The 14,318-nt window shown below is 41.8% G+C and overlaps 1 protein-coding gene across 7 annotated transcripts in view; it reads right to left on the bottom strand.

Annotated features, from left to right (window-relative positions):
• The window catches only part of dmxl1 (Dmx like 1), a 63,359-nt gene extending 49,540 nt beyond the window's left edge, over window positions 1-13,819 (bottom strand). For 5 of the 7 annotated variants that reach the window (XM_082968697.1, XM_082968699.1, XM_082968696.1 and 2 more), the window contains exons 1-11: window positions 13,535-13,819; window positions 12,278-12,480; window positions 11,764-11,889; window positions 4,769-4,846; window positions 4,522-4,600; window positions 4,103-4,238; window positions 3,940-4,006; window positions 3,625-3,803; window positions 3,334-3,541; window positions 2,632-2,803; window positions 681-860 (exon numbers count right to left, since the gene is read on the bottom strand). In XM_082968697.1, the coding sequence (XP_082824823.1) occupies window positions 681-860; window positions 2,632-2,803; window positions 3,334-3,541; window positions 3,625-3,803; window positions 3,940-4,006; window positions 4,103-4,238; window positions 4,522-4,600; window positions 4,769-4,846; window positions 11,764-11,889; window positions 12,278-12,364 (1,312 nt within the window). In that variant the 5' untranslated portion in view covers window positions 12,365-12,480; window positions 13,535-13,819. Of the gene's footprint in view, window positions 1-680; window positions 861-2,631; window positions 2,804-3,333; window positions 3,542-3,624; window positions 3,804-3,939; window positions 4,007-4,102; window positions 4,239-4,521; window positions 4,601-4,768; window positions 4,847-11,763; window positions 11,890-12,277; window positions 12,481-12,995; window positions 13,511-13,534 lie in introns of those variants that run through there. The other 2 variants (XM_082968694.1, XM_082968695.1) reach the window with 2 other exon arrangements.
• Between the last annotated feature and the right edge of the window lie 499 nt (window positions 13,820-14,318).

Here is a 14,318-nt window from a genome sequence, read left to right on the forward strand (position 1 = left end):
CTCCCCAACCGTTTTGTTAAACAGCTGAGGGATAGGGCTGGAGAAATGTAACTACTCAAATTCATAGAGCTACGGAAGCCAGGGCTGACCATCCATGACAAAATTACAGTTTTAACCGTTTTGTGACTATATAGTGTTTCTTTACGTTTACTTTGTTTACAAACAGTGGAGTAAAACAAGCTTTTATTTTGGGTTCTGATGAGATACGACAGATGAACTAAGCTCATGAGGGATAAGTTATATTGTTCAAGAAACAGTGGGTACATTTCATTAACTCCAAATTGGATGAAGCAACTGCAGATTGCCTCTAAAAAAGTTTATTATATTCGTCTATGACTTTTTATTTTATGACATGTTGTGCAATCTGGTAAAGTGTGAGAACGCAATCATTTAGGGCACATGTGTCAAACACATTCCATGGAGGGCCAGGTGACTACGGATTTTTGTCCACCCTTACTTGAAGGATAAATTAAGGTCATTAATTAGCAAGGATCTCCAGGACAAGGGTTGCCTACCCCTGGTGTATTCACTAGGAACAAAACCTAAGCAAACAGCCACAACTCTGAGGTACTAACATGAACTTGTCCAATTAAAAAAAGCTTGTTTTCTTTACAAAGCATTTTCCGTTGCAAAACATTGTGTCCTAATGAATCCACCCCTGCCCTCTACCTAGTACCTACCCTCCTGGGAGTGTTCCGAGTTGTTCTGCTCCACACTGCCTCTGAGCTGCTGCAGGAACACCTCCATGGCCAGGGTGAGAAGCAGCTCCTTGTTGTTGAGCCAGTGCACGGTGAAGGGCCCGCCAGGCTCCTCGTCATCTCCCCCACACAGCGACGTGATAGAGGGCAGCAGGGGGATATCTGCTCCAAACAACACACCCATACTGAATCACTTAACTGGTGTACAGTCATTTGTGCCCAGAGTTGGTCCTGGTTGCAGAGCCCTGCATTACCCTGGGACTCCCATATCGCCCGACAGAGAAATGTGCCGCGCGGTCGGAATGGATCATGCTGCGGGCGGGCAGCGGACGGTCAGAAAGACAAATATTATTTTATTTCCGCAAATGATTTAATAATGGCCGTATCGCCGTTTAAATGCACTGTGATCTGTTATAAAACCACTTATCACATGAATCCCTCTCAGTCATTCTGGCTCCTCTCCTGGCCTCTAACTGGGGCTCGTTACAAAACCGGCTCATGCCTGCTTCAAACAGTAGTGGTGGCAAATATATATATATATATATATATTTTGATCTGATGTGATTGAGTTTGTGGCCACTTGTGATGAATTATAAAAGCAATTATCAGCTTGCAGTTCTCACTGGAAAGTATGTTAATCATTTTCTACAGGTAATGAAATAATGGCTATTATGATTGGGCACTAGTCAGCCTATCAATAGCCTATTTGTTGCCTTTCCATTCGCTTACTGACAGTTTGAATTGAGATGATTGGAATTGGAGGTTTACAAGGTGAACAGGGACTTTCTGTCTGGGCTGCTTTAAATGAGTTTGACTTTATTCCAACCAGCAAATGTCTTGTGAAATCATGCATTCATTGCACAATATAATGCATAAGATGGAGGTTTTGAAGATGTGTAATTTTAACAGCTCCTGGCGGGAGCAGGTGGGATGTCGGCAAAAAAACCTGCAGGGGTGGGCGCAGTATGAAATTGTGCAATCCTCTACCTGGTTGTTCTTTGGCAGGTCACATGATCCCATAATATGTGTGATGATCAGTAGAGTTGGGAATTGCCAGAGCCAGACCGATGTGGTATTTTTGGTCCGATATCGATTCCGATTTTTTGGGGGGACAAAACGTACTCTTTCCGATATATCTGACGATATACTGTTTCACAGTGGGGAAATGAAAAAGTGTCATTTTTCCACACTGAATTCTCCTGAATTGGCATCCAAAAGAGCAATTGTCCATTAACTATGCTTAAAAATGCCGATTTCATACATTGTGACAATGACATCATGAGTATGGCCGCAATTGTTCAGATAAACATAAGATTCCCTTTTTCCATCCCATTTATTGAATATCGTTTAACGGTTGAATTATCGTCCGATACTGCTATAATCGGCCGATAATGTCAGTGAACCGATTTCACAAGACTTAGGTGCCGATACGATTGTATACGTATTGCGATCCAATACTGTGATTGTATTGCGATTCCATGGTCCAAACATTGCTCACAATATGTCTGCTGCAGAGGGAAGCGAGAGCCATGAGAAAACGAGTTTTGATCATTCATGGAAATAAAAAGTGTGGGAAACAAATTAGCTCCCCATTCTAAAAAAAAATATGGAGTACAAGCTATGAAGGAAAAATACTGGTATTTTGGTGCAGGTACAGCCTAATAATATTGCGATGTTGTCAAAACGATACAATATATTGTCAAAAATCTGTATCAACTCCACCCTCCATCACTAACGGTCAGTTAGAGGGGCTTATAATATTGACTCTTAGGCATAACCTCTGCGTTGTCATTCTTATGCATGAAGTACAGAGGGGGTTTACGACAGGCTCTGTTATCCTAAAATGAACTGTTAAGCAATGTAAACAATGTAAACATCCTTGAATTAATGCCACTGAACTTAATGCCACTGAACCACTGTTTGTGTGCGGTACCTGTGGCAGGGTTGATACTGGCAGCGATGTGGAAGTGGCAGAGAGCGTTGGCATGAGGCACGCTGTTGGTCTTGTGGTTGTGGTGACTGTTCTGCTGGGTCGGGAGGCGGCCGGTCAGTGAGGGCTGGGCCACACCTCTCAAGGGGGCTCTCCACGACTCCTGCAGATTCAACTGAAGCAACAAAACGGCTCCTAAGTAGGTATCTCGCCCTCATATGCTTTGGAAAACCAGACCGAGAGTAAAATAGTACCTCTGATATCGCAGTCAGTGATGTTAATGAATAACTCAGCAATGTTAGCAGACTTTCCTCTGGGCATTGAATATACATTTGCATATCTATTTTTCCTGCAATGTAATTCGTCCCTTGCTCCTTAATATTTTCTGGCGAGATGCATAACCATGTAATGACAGTCTTCCAATAAGGAAAAGTTCTGTACACAACTAAAGTGAAGGCAATGCATCTGATCATATAACTAGAGCACCTCAACAAAAAACTAAATATGTTTGTCAGCAAAATGAACAGACGTACTTTAATTAATGGATGTACTGTATAGAAACAAGATTTTTTTAGTGATGTTCTCAAGGGCTGCGAAGCATGGAAAATGAGCTTCCTGTCAGATATCCTTTTAGCTCTAAGCCTGTTACGCTCTCTAAACTTCTCACCAGCCTGATGGACTACACGGTGGAAACATTCTTCCTACCTCCAGGGGATTCCTGTCCTGCGTTTTGATACGAGAGGGAGTCTTCTTGCTGCCTGACGATTTCAGTGAGTCGCTGCTCTGTCCGTTATTATTAACGTGACTGAGCGTGTGTCCGGACAGCAAGCTGTCACTGGGAAGCAGGGTCTCGGCCCACAGGCGACACACACTGTCCTTACAGCATGTCAGTAGAACATTGCACACTGAACCCCTGGAGGGAAAAACACAGAGGACACAACTCCATCAGGTCAGGTATGGATAAACATATTCTAAAGACTTAACGATGGGCCTTACCGTGGCATGTACTTGCTGGTCTTCCTCCAGGAGAAGCCCGTTACAGAGCGTGGGTGTGCCAGGTAGACAAAAGAGAAGTCGAGCTCGCCCTGAGCGTTGTGCTCCGGTGGGGTGAATAGCTTGGTCACGCCAGACTGCCATTTGCTGGTGCCGTACCACACTTTGACCAGACAGTCGTCCTGAAAACAACGGCATCACCGGGAGTTAGTACACAAAGGATTACATGGCTGTTGTTAGAATGCGTTTCTCTGTAAGGTCTTTACTTAAAAAAAGGAACATCTTTATGCACATGAATGGACACCAAAGGCCACCCACCTGTCCGGCAGTAGCAAAGAATTCTCCATCTGGAGAGAACTTCATGAGCTGAATTGGGGAGGCGGTTCTATTAAGACGAGGGGGACACAACAATACATCAGATGGATCCATGAGAATGTTTTTTTTTCTAAACATTAGGACTATTTCACAGTGCAGTTCTTACTTGCAGTGCCAGATACACCTCCAGGGACACTGAGGGTCACCAATGGTCATGTCTGTCTGTTCCCCTTCCTCATCAAAACCATCGCTGATATTGGACCACAGCTGGAGGCTAGCGGACCCAGTTAAGAGACGAGTGCCTGTGTGCAAAATATAAAACAAAAATCAGACAATGGAGATTATTTTTAAAGAACACAGGGCTTTTTAATTTGCAAAGATAGTATCAAGAGCAGTGTGTAATCTTAACGTGGATCCATAAAACTTATTACAGAGCAGTGATACTATCAAGAGCAGTGTGTGGGTTTCTTATTTTTTCTCATGTTATTCAACTGTTACTATGCACCTGTAACAAAGATAGCTCAGATGTTCGAGTGCCTTTTGGATTTGGAAAGATACCAAATATACATAGAATAATGGATTTACCTGTGGGGTCCCAGGCCAGGTTACGCACTATGGACTGCAAAACAAACTGTCCACTCTTCTGCCACTGGTAGCTCAGTTCCTGTAAGAACACAAGCATTCAAACGATCAAATCCAAATTGTCAAAACCAAGTCATTAGGAACAATAAATTAATCATTTCCTCACATATTACTTGTATCAGGAAGTTACACTGCAGCGCAGTCAGTAAGAATCAATTACTATTAGAGAATCAATACAATTAGCACTTACTGCTGATGTCCTGTCCTTCTGGTTCATGAGCTGAACTGGCTCAAAGACACAGACAATACTTCCATAGGAAGCTGCAACCTGTCAGCAGCAATTGAAGAGAAGGGACATTTTATTCAATGTGAAGGCTTGACCTTCTCACTCTCATTATACCATAACAAGTACCAAGCACAATACTTGTGACTTTTGAAAGGACTATGAGCTGCAGCCTAATGGTTAGAGTGAAGATGATTAAAGGTATGAGTACTGCAATTATGACTTAAGATAGTTGTGGTAACAGCATCCTCACAAATTGTAAATAACCACATGAATTATAAAACATCTTAGCAACCTTAGAAACGTAATGTAATTTTACTGTAGCCCTTTACACTCGTACCTGTATACAGGTTGAACATAATAGATTTGGACACCGATACATTTTAAAATTGGAATGAAATTGCGGTACAGTAACATGCTTTATATGACGTCAGAACTCTGGCTGTGCAGTTCACATCGGAGTATGGATTTTGACTGACAGATGTTCAGAACTTGGGTGACAAGCCAATCCCTCCCACTAATTGGGCAACTTTTGCAAATGTTTTGTTGTCTGAGTGAGGTAAATTCTGTAAATTAACAGGCCTACGCATACTGAATAAAAATATAAAAACAACATGTAAAGTGTTGGTCCCATATTCCATGAGCTGAAATAAAAGATCCCAGAAATGTTACAAAAAGCTTATTTCGCTCAAATTTTGTGCACAAATTTGTTTACATCCCTGTCAGTGAGCAGTTCTCCTTTGCCAAGATAATCCATTCACCTGACAGGCATGGCATATCGAAAAGCTGATTAAACAGTGTGATCATTACACAGCTGCACCTTGCAATTGGCATGCTGACTGCGGCAATGTCCACCAGACCTGTTGCCAAATAATTGAATGTTCATTTCTGTAACATTAGCTGCCTCAAATGTCGTTTTAGAGAATTTCGCAGTACGTCCAAATCAGCCTCACAACCGCAAACCACATAAGCCCAGGACCTCCACATCCGGCTTCTTCACCCTGTGATGAAACTGTGGGTTTGCACAACCAAAGGATTTCTGCACAAACTGTCTCAGGGAAGCTCATCTGCGTGCTCGTCATCCTCACCAGGGTCTTGACCTGACCTCAGTTTGGCTCCGTAGTCAACTTCAGTGGCCACTGACACACTGGAGAAGTGTGCTCTTCACGGATGAATCCCGGTTTGAACTGTACCGGGCAGATGGTAGACAGCGTGTATGGCGTCATGTGAGTGAGCGGTTTGCGGATGTCAATGCTGTGAATAGAGTGCTCCATGGTGGCGGTGGGGTTATGGTATGGGCAGGCATACAACGCACTCGTAAAGTATTCCCCTTTACTTTTTCCACATTTTGTTACGTTATAGCCTTATTCTAAAATGGATTCAAGTATTTTTTCCCCCTCTACACACAATATCCCATAATGACAAAGCGAGAACAGGTTTAGAAAGTTTTGCTTATTAAAAATAAAAACCAAATACCTTAGGTATTCAGACCCTTTGCTAAGACTCGAAATTAAGCTCAGATGCATCTAGTTTCCATTGATCATCTTTGAGATGTTTCTACAACTTCATTAGAGTCCACCTGTGGTAAATTCAATTGATTGGACATGATTTGGAAAGGCACACACACCTGCCTATATAAAGGGCCCACAGTTGACAGTGCATTTCAGAGTAAAAACCAAGCCATGAGGTCGAAGGAATTTTCCAGTAGAGACAGGATTATGTCGAGACACAGACCTGGGGAAGTGTACCCAAAAATGTCTGCAGCATTGAAGGTCCCCAAGAACACAGTGGCCTCCATCATTCTTCAATGGAAGAAGTTTGGAACCACCAAGACTCTTCCTAGAGCAATCGGTGGAGAAGGACCTTGGTCAGGGAGGTGACCAAGAATCCGATGGTCACCGAGTTCCTCTGTGGAGATGGTTTTCCTTCTGGAAGGTTCTCCCATCTCTACAGCACTCCACCAAATCAGGCCTTTATGGTAGAGTGGCCAGAAGGAAGCCACTCCTCAGTAAAAGGCACGACAGCCCGCCTGGAGTTTGCCAAAAGGTACCTAAAGACTCCCAGACCATGAGAAACATGATTCTCTGGTCTGATGAAACCAAGATTGAACTCTTTGGCCTGAATGCCTAGCGTCACGTCTGGAAGAAACCTGGCACCATCCCTAAAGTGAAGAATGATCGAGGCAGCATGCTGTGGGGGATGTTTTTCAGCGGCATGGACTGGGAGACTAGTCAGGATCAAGGGAAAGATGAACAGAGCAAAGTACAGAGAGATCCTTGATGAAAACCTGCTCCACAGCGCTCAGGACCTCAGACTGAGGTGAAGGTTCACCTTCGAAAAGGACAATGAATCTAAGCACACAGCCAAGACAAAGCCGGAGAGGCTTTGGGACAAGTCTTTGAATGTTCTTGAGAAGCCCAGCCAGAGCCCGGACTTGAACCCGATCGTACATCTCTGGAGAGACCTCAAATTGCTGTGCAGCGACGCTCCCCATCCAACATGACAGAGCTTGAGAGGATCTGCAGAGAAGAATGGGAGAAACTCCCCAAATACAGGTGTGCCAAACTTGTAGTGTCATACATAAGACTCTGGGCTGTAATCGCTGACAAAGGTGCTTCTAGCGGTTAGAGTGTTGGGCCAGTAACCGGAAGGTTTCTGGATCGAATCCCCAAGCTGATAAGGTAAAGATCTGTCGTTCTGCTCCTGAGCAAGGCAGTTAACCCACTGTTCCCCAGGCGCCGAAGACGTGGATGTCGATTAAGGCAGCCCCTCGCACCTCTCTGATTTCCCTTTCAACAAAGCACTGAGTAACGGGTCTGAAAACGTATGTAAATGTGATATTTCAGTTCTTGCTTCGTCATTATAGGGTATTGTGTGTAGACTGAGAAAAAAGGCTGTAATGTAACAAAATGTGGAAAAAGTCAAGGCGTCTGAATACTTTCCGAATGCACTGTAAGCTACAGATAATGAACACAATTGCATTTTATTGGTGGCAATTTGAATGCATAGAGATACCGTGATGAGATGCTTTAAGCCCATTGCCATGGCATTCATCCGCCAGCATCACCTCATGTTTCAGTATGATAATGCATGACCCCATGTCTCAAGGATCAGTACACAATTCCTGGAGGCTGAAAATGTCCCAGTTCTTCCATGGCCTGCATACTCAACAGACATGTCACCCATTGAGCCTGTTTGGAATGCTCTGGATCGATGTGTACGACAGCGTGTTCCAATTCCAGCCAATATCCAGAAACTTTGCACAGCCATTGAAGAGGAGTGGAACAACATTCCACAGACCACAATCAACAGCCCGATCAACTCTATGCAAAGGAGATATTGTGCAGCATGAGGCAAATAGTGGTGACACCAGATACTGACTGGTTTTCTGATCCACGCACCTACCTTTTTGCATATCTGTATTCCCAGTCATGCGAAATCCATAGATTAGGGCCTAATGAATTTATTTCAATTTTATTATTTAACTAGGCAAGTCAGTTAAGAACAAGTTCTTATTTATAATGACGGCCTAGGAACAGTGGGTTAACTGCCTTGTTCAGGGGCAGAACGACAGATTTTTACCTTGTCAGCTCGGGGATTTGATCTAGCAACCTTTGGGTTACAGGCCCAACGCTCTAACCACTAGGACACCTGAATGGTTTCCTTATGTAAACGGTGTATTTTGAAAGATGAGACATTTAGGATTATAATAAATACCCCTATGATGTCATACAAGCAAGCCAAATACCTGTGAGTCCAGAAGTGCACATTTCCACATTATAAAACTCATGTAATATATATTGTCAGTTTATGATCACTATGTTTGATGTACATTTACAAGGGTTGTTCCGAACCGAATTAGTCTGTCTATTATTAAGAAAATTCACCGTGGCACACGCTACTGTTATCATGATACCAGGTTTAGTATCACAATACTCGATATCACCACGATACTAAATATCAAAACGATACCACAAAAAAAAGACTACATATTAGCCAAAGTCACAGAATGGCACTTGATCCAAACAGATAAACTCAGCCACAGCTCTGTTAAATCGTTAGTTCAATATCATTACATTTGAACATTGTCACATTTTTGGAGACAACCATGTATGCATGAATTGAGTAAATGATACAATCAATTTGACTTTGTAACTTCAAAACAATATATTGTTAATCATTTATTTGAATGCTAAATATCCATTGATAAACCGGGTAAATCAAGATGCAGCCTAGGTCTATTCACAATACAGGTGAATGCATATTATTCAATAGGAGTGTGTGTATGCTGTGAGTTATTGAGCTTGTTTTAGCTGATTCCATTGGGCTACAAATGATAATTTTATTGGCAACTGATAAGATAACTTACTACTTTATTGTGCTGATTAACAACATTTGCATAGATGGGTTAGCTGACAACGTCACGGAAACAATGCACACGTTTCTATGGGGCAGAAGTCCGCCATGTGGGGAATCGTTTCATCTTTTTCTTCATACCATGTCTTATTTTGACTGACCTCATGTTTATGCTAATATGGGTAAAATTCACTAACTAACAACAACTGTAACGAGGTATTTGACAACAAGTGCTCATTGTGCAAATGTATTTACATGTTGAATAAACATTGGCGACGAAATATAGTTTACATGTCATCAACCTAAGCCAACCGCGTCTGTTTTGCCCCATAACTGTGCACACGTCAAATTTGTTGCTAGACAACCAACCCTTCTATAGAATAAGCAATCTCTTATTTTCTAAGTGTGCCTGTATAAGAAATGAATGACAATTTCTTAGGCAGAATGTGGCTGTGGAATCTGACTTCGTGGTTGTGGAATCTGTTTTGGTAAAGGAAGATGAAGAACTGAATGAGTTTTTGGTGACAAGGAGACAAGGTGAATTAATAAAATGTTGGTGAGTCAACTTTGAAATCAGCAATTTTTGGCGTCATTGTTTGCATATTATCACGAACAAAGTACTAGGGTAGTGAATTCAGCTGTAAACTAGCAAGGAAAGTCAGCTTACAATTAAAGCTGGAAGCTACCTGCATCGTCTTGCATTGTAAGTGTTCTAGCCTGTATGGACATTGTTTTTGCAGACAGTAACGAACAGTTTCAACATAACGTGTCGCATTATTCAAGTTAACTTCTGTGCAGCATGTGGGGACTAGGGAGCAAATGCAGCGCAGACAGATCTAGCAATGAATGAGTAAGTAGAGCAAGCTCTTTGCACTATAAAAGGGACTGCGCTGATACGTACTTGATCCTCTCAAGCACCCGAATGCACTCATGACTCCTTTCTATGAATGGCAATGTGAAAGCCTAACACCGTCATGCTAGTCTTGTTGACAACAGATCAAGCTTTCAAAATGATGCCCGCTTGACCCAGATTGCGATTTATAACGGGCCGTTCTTGGATTACGTAAACAGTAATTGTGTGATGGCGGGGATGCAGGGATGAGTTCCAAATAAAACAACTACAAGTGTGCTTGCTGTAGTTCAACGGCACAGCTTGGAGAGTAAACAACAACAAAAAACACCTTATAGTTGACTTTTCTTTGAGTAAAAAAAATTCTCTCTCTACATATAAGAGAGAGAGAGAGAGAGAGAGAGAGAGAGAGAGAGAGAGAGAGAGAGAGAGAGAGAGAGGAGAGAGAGAGAGAGAGAGAGAGAGAGAGAGAGAGAGAGAGAGAGAGAGAGAGAGAGAGAGAGAGAGAGAGAGAGAAATGACTTAGGAACTGGGCACACTATGGAGAGATGTGTGGACACTTGGAGACACCAGTTACTCCTCTCACTCAAACCTTTGTAATTTTATGGTTTTATGTTGCATCTACCCCACGTTTTCCATAAATATTCTTATCATGTTACTGAAAGTAACCAGAGGACCTTATGATTTATCAACAAATGCGGCGAAAAGTACAGTAAATGTAAAATGCACATAAAATCAACAGCGTAATGTTCGGATTCAGTCTTGTGTCAGGTGAACAGTTGTGTCCTCACCTTTGGTCGAATAATCTTCCCACACTCTCCAAACTGTTCCCTGTCAATTGCTACCATGGTTACACATATGCTTTTTGTATTTATTCTGTAAAAAACATTTCAATTTATCATATAGGCCAATTCCCATGAGTGTAAAGGGTTAAGCATTTTACCACATGCTAAATGCCTACTTAGCATAATTTGAAATCTGCACCAGACCCAATAATTAACACATAGGCCAACATACTTGATTCCTCTTTCTAACTCTGCAAGTTACTGGCTGATCTAAAACGAGGTAGTCCATGGTCAGGCACAAAAATAACTGTAGGCTAACTTCCTTAGATAATACAGGTTGTGTCTAATAAGGAGACTATTCCAACAGTCAGGAGAGCTACATGTCATGAGTAGTGACTAGTGAGTCACAACATACCACATTTTCCCACCGTGTATTGGCTGGCTAATTTTGTTTCTCTTTCTTCATTTCCTTTTTCTGAAATATTGTGATATCTTTTGCAGGGTGTAGCTGGCCAAGCTCAATGACTCGTACACAGCTTAAAATGCATCGTTGACCTAGGACAAACACAATGGAGCCAGGCAACATGGCATTTTGATAAGATTTAAACAGAGTTTAGGCAAAAGGCCCGCTTCTCTTGAGTTGCTGTACTGTGTTCCATCTTGTTAAAATTTACTCGGATTTGGGGGATTGTTCAACGTTTGTAATATTGCATCATAATGCACATATTTGCTGCTTAGAAACAATATAGCAAATAAATGGTCAATATTGCTAAAGGTTTAGCTACAATATAGCCTATAGCAAATTGATGGTCAATATTGATACAAAGCAACGGCAATGTAAACAATATGACATGGATATACAAATAGGGTCATATTAGCATGCAAACTCAACTGGTTCTTCGCCAAACAGCATTGTCTATAAGTTGCAGTAACTACACCAGACAAGTAATACAAGAAACAATGTCTCTTACCTGGCCTCCCTGTAGTGAGCTGTCCACACAGCCCACCTGGATGTTCCCATGCTTTGCTCCTGGGATGATCTGTAGCCTTTCAAAGTCACTGCCCAAAATCACAACGTCACAGCCAGAGGCATATGCCTATCACATGAGAGGGTGGGATGAGGGAGGAATGTTACTCAGTTAGGACAATAATCACAAAGAACTGTCAAGGGTGATTTAATGAAAGTTGAACTTCTAGTATGACTTTGCATTGCATGACAAGCAGATGATATCTGTAGTATGCATACTAATACCATGAATAAATATACGGACAAAATGCAGACTGTCAACACGGCATAAACAGCACAATGTAACTTTTGCCTGCACTAGAGGACAGAGAGAAAAATAATCTGATATTGATCGGCTCAGTGAAAGACTGTGGGTATAGTATCAGATTCTCTTCTCTGAGCAGTGCTGCTGGACTAGCACAGAGCACTCCCAAAGCATCCTTAAAATGTAGGGAGACTGACTGCCTGAAATATCTTACCGTGAATGGTTGGTTGTTTATGCTACCTACAGAAAAACAATTGTCCCCTGGGTTGACAGCCCCAGTAAGGACTTGGTGAAGATTCATGGTCCTTTGTAACTCTGTCTTCCTGCCCTCACAATGTGGCCTTGATCCAGGACAAATTCATGAGAAACCAATGCAATGACGTGGTCATTGTGCTTCAAATCATAAAGTCAGTTCCCCTGTGAGAAAGAGAAACACGTCCGTTGTTAGTTGTGCTACTGACAGTTAAGACACTAGCTAGGTAACTTGTTGCCACCGCACTCAATGTCATATTCTCAGCAAGACAATCTTCAGTGGCAAACATCACCAGACATGTCAGTTAGTGAGACAACTAACGTTAGGTTGATAACTTGGTATAGTAAAACATTGCTAATTAGCAAGTAATCCATGTTTTGTGCACTGCACTACTTAATTAGATCACAAGCTTAGCGATAGACATTCATTTAACTAAGAGCAATAATTGGGTGATATTTTTCTATGGATTAGACCTATGCTAGCAAAACCAGTGACATTTGGCTGGTAAACAAAATGACTACATACCTTGCTAGCCAATGACAGCAAACTAGCAGTAGCAGGTAGCTAGCTGTAGCTAAAGATTACAGCTAGTTAGTCAGCTAATGACAATGTTGAGACATTAGCCCATAAGTGCATTTGACAATTTACACCCCTGATCCCATGAAATCACCGCTCTTACATGGAAAACCAACCTGAATGTAGAGGTGTTTGGCCCGCAAGCTAAAACGGACACCGGCATAACAATCGTTTCTAAACTGGAAAGAGGTGAGCAAGTTCCGTGTGCCAACTCACGTGACACAATCACTCGGAAATAGATGACAGATAGCAACCCATTTAGCCTTTAGCTAAATAAAAGCAACATATTGTCTATCATTGTGATATTTCTTTTTTTTTAAGATATAGCTATCAATTAGCAAGTGGTCAACTATCAAGTCAATTCACGCAACAACCAACTAGCTAGCTAGCAAAGGAACGGGCAGGCTACCTAGCTTTGGGACACAACATCGGGAGTCACTGTAACTAATACATAGATTACAGATGTTTCTAGCTAGCCATGTCGTTGCGTCGTTACAGGCTTACTAGCTAGCTATCGTCAACTCAATTAACTAGTTATCTGCAGTTTCGATAGAAAATATTACGTTATAGTATAGAACACTATTGGGCGAAATCCGAAATGTAACGTTACAGCTAGCTAGCCTAGTGTCAAAATGCACTTACTTCTCGTCGTTTGGTTTGACTCATGAATGCATCGCCACCTCGCGACCTGCTATCATATGACTGCTAGCAAGCAGTCTGTCATTCAGTCACGTTGGTAGCTAGCTATTCGTCTTGTAAAATAACGGACAATTTCAAATAGTATGCTAAATACACACGTTAAACCATTTAGCTAACTGTGGTATAGAGTTAGCTAGTGGCGCTCCTCTCCCGTGTGACGGTCATGAAACCGTGCTATGGATTGTGGTCATTGTAGTAATTGATGGTGCGTGATTTCATCAATGACGATGCTGTTTGCAGAATGTGTTTGCCCTTTACGGGTGACCTCTACATACGGAGAGGAGCTTATGATAAACCCTCGAAGTTCCAGAATGGAATGAAAATGGCAGCCATATTGGTCAGGGAGAAATCCTACCCAGTCTAGGGAAAGGGAGATACCTAGTCAATTGTACAACATAATCCAGATTTGTCTTCCACAGAAAAATTAAAGTAAGGCCTGTGATTTATCAGAAATTGTGTAATAGAATTATTGTCAACCTAAAATCGTGTCATATAATTATAAATACAGTTTATACAGGTTTTATACAAATTGTATGTATAAGTAGTCTCTACAATATATGTAAACAGACCATAAATGTCTCAAATTGTGTTGTCTTGGAAAGCTGTGAGTGCTATTATATGATACAATATCAGTCCTACCATCAACTGATTTCAGCTAGTGTATGGCTGTGTATTGACTGCATTGTTTGAATGGAATGTTGGCATATTGGCAGTTAATACTAACAAA

The sequence above is a fragment of the Salmo salar genome, chromosome 24, assembly GCF_965601325.2.
Source record: "Salmo salar chromosome 24, fSalSal1, whole genome shotgun sequence".
NCBI lineage: Eukaryota > Metazoa > Chordata > Actinopteri > Salmoniformes > Salmonidae > Salmo > Salmo salar.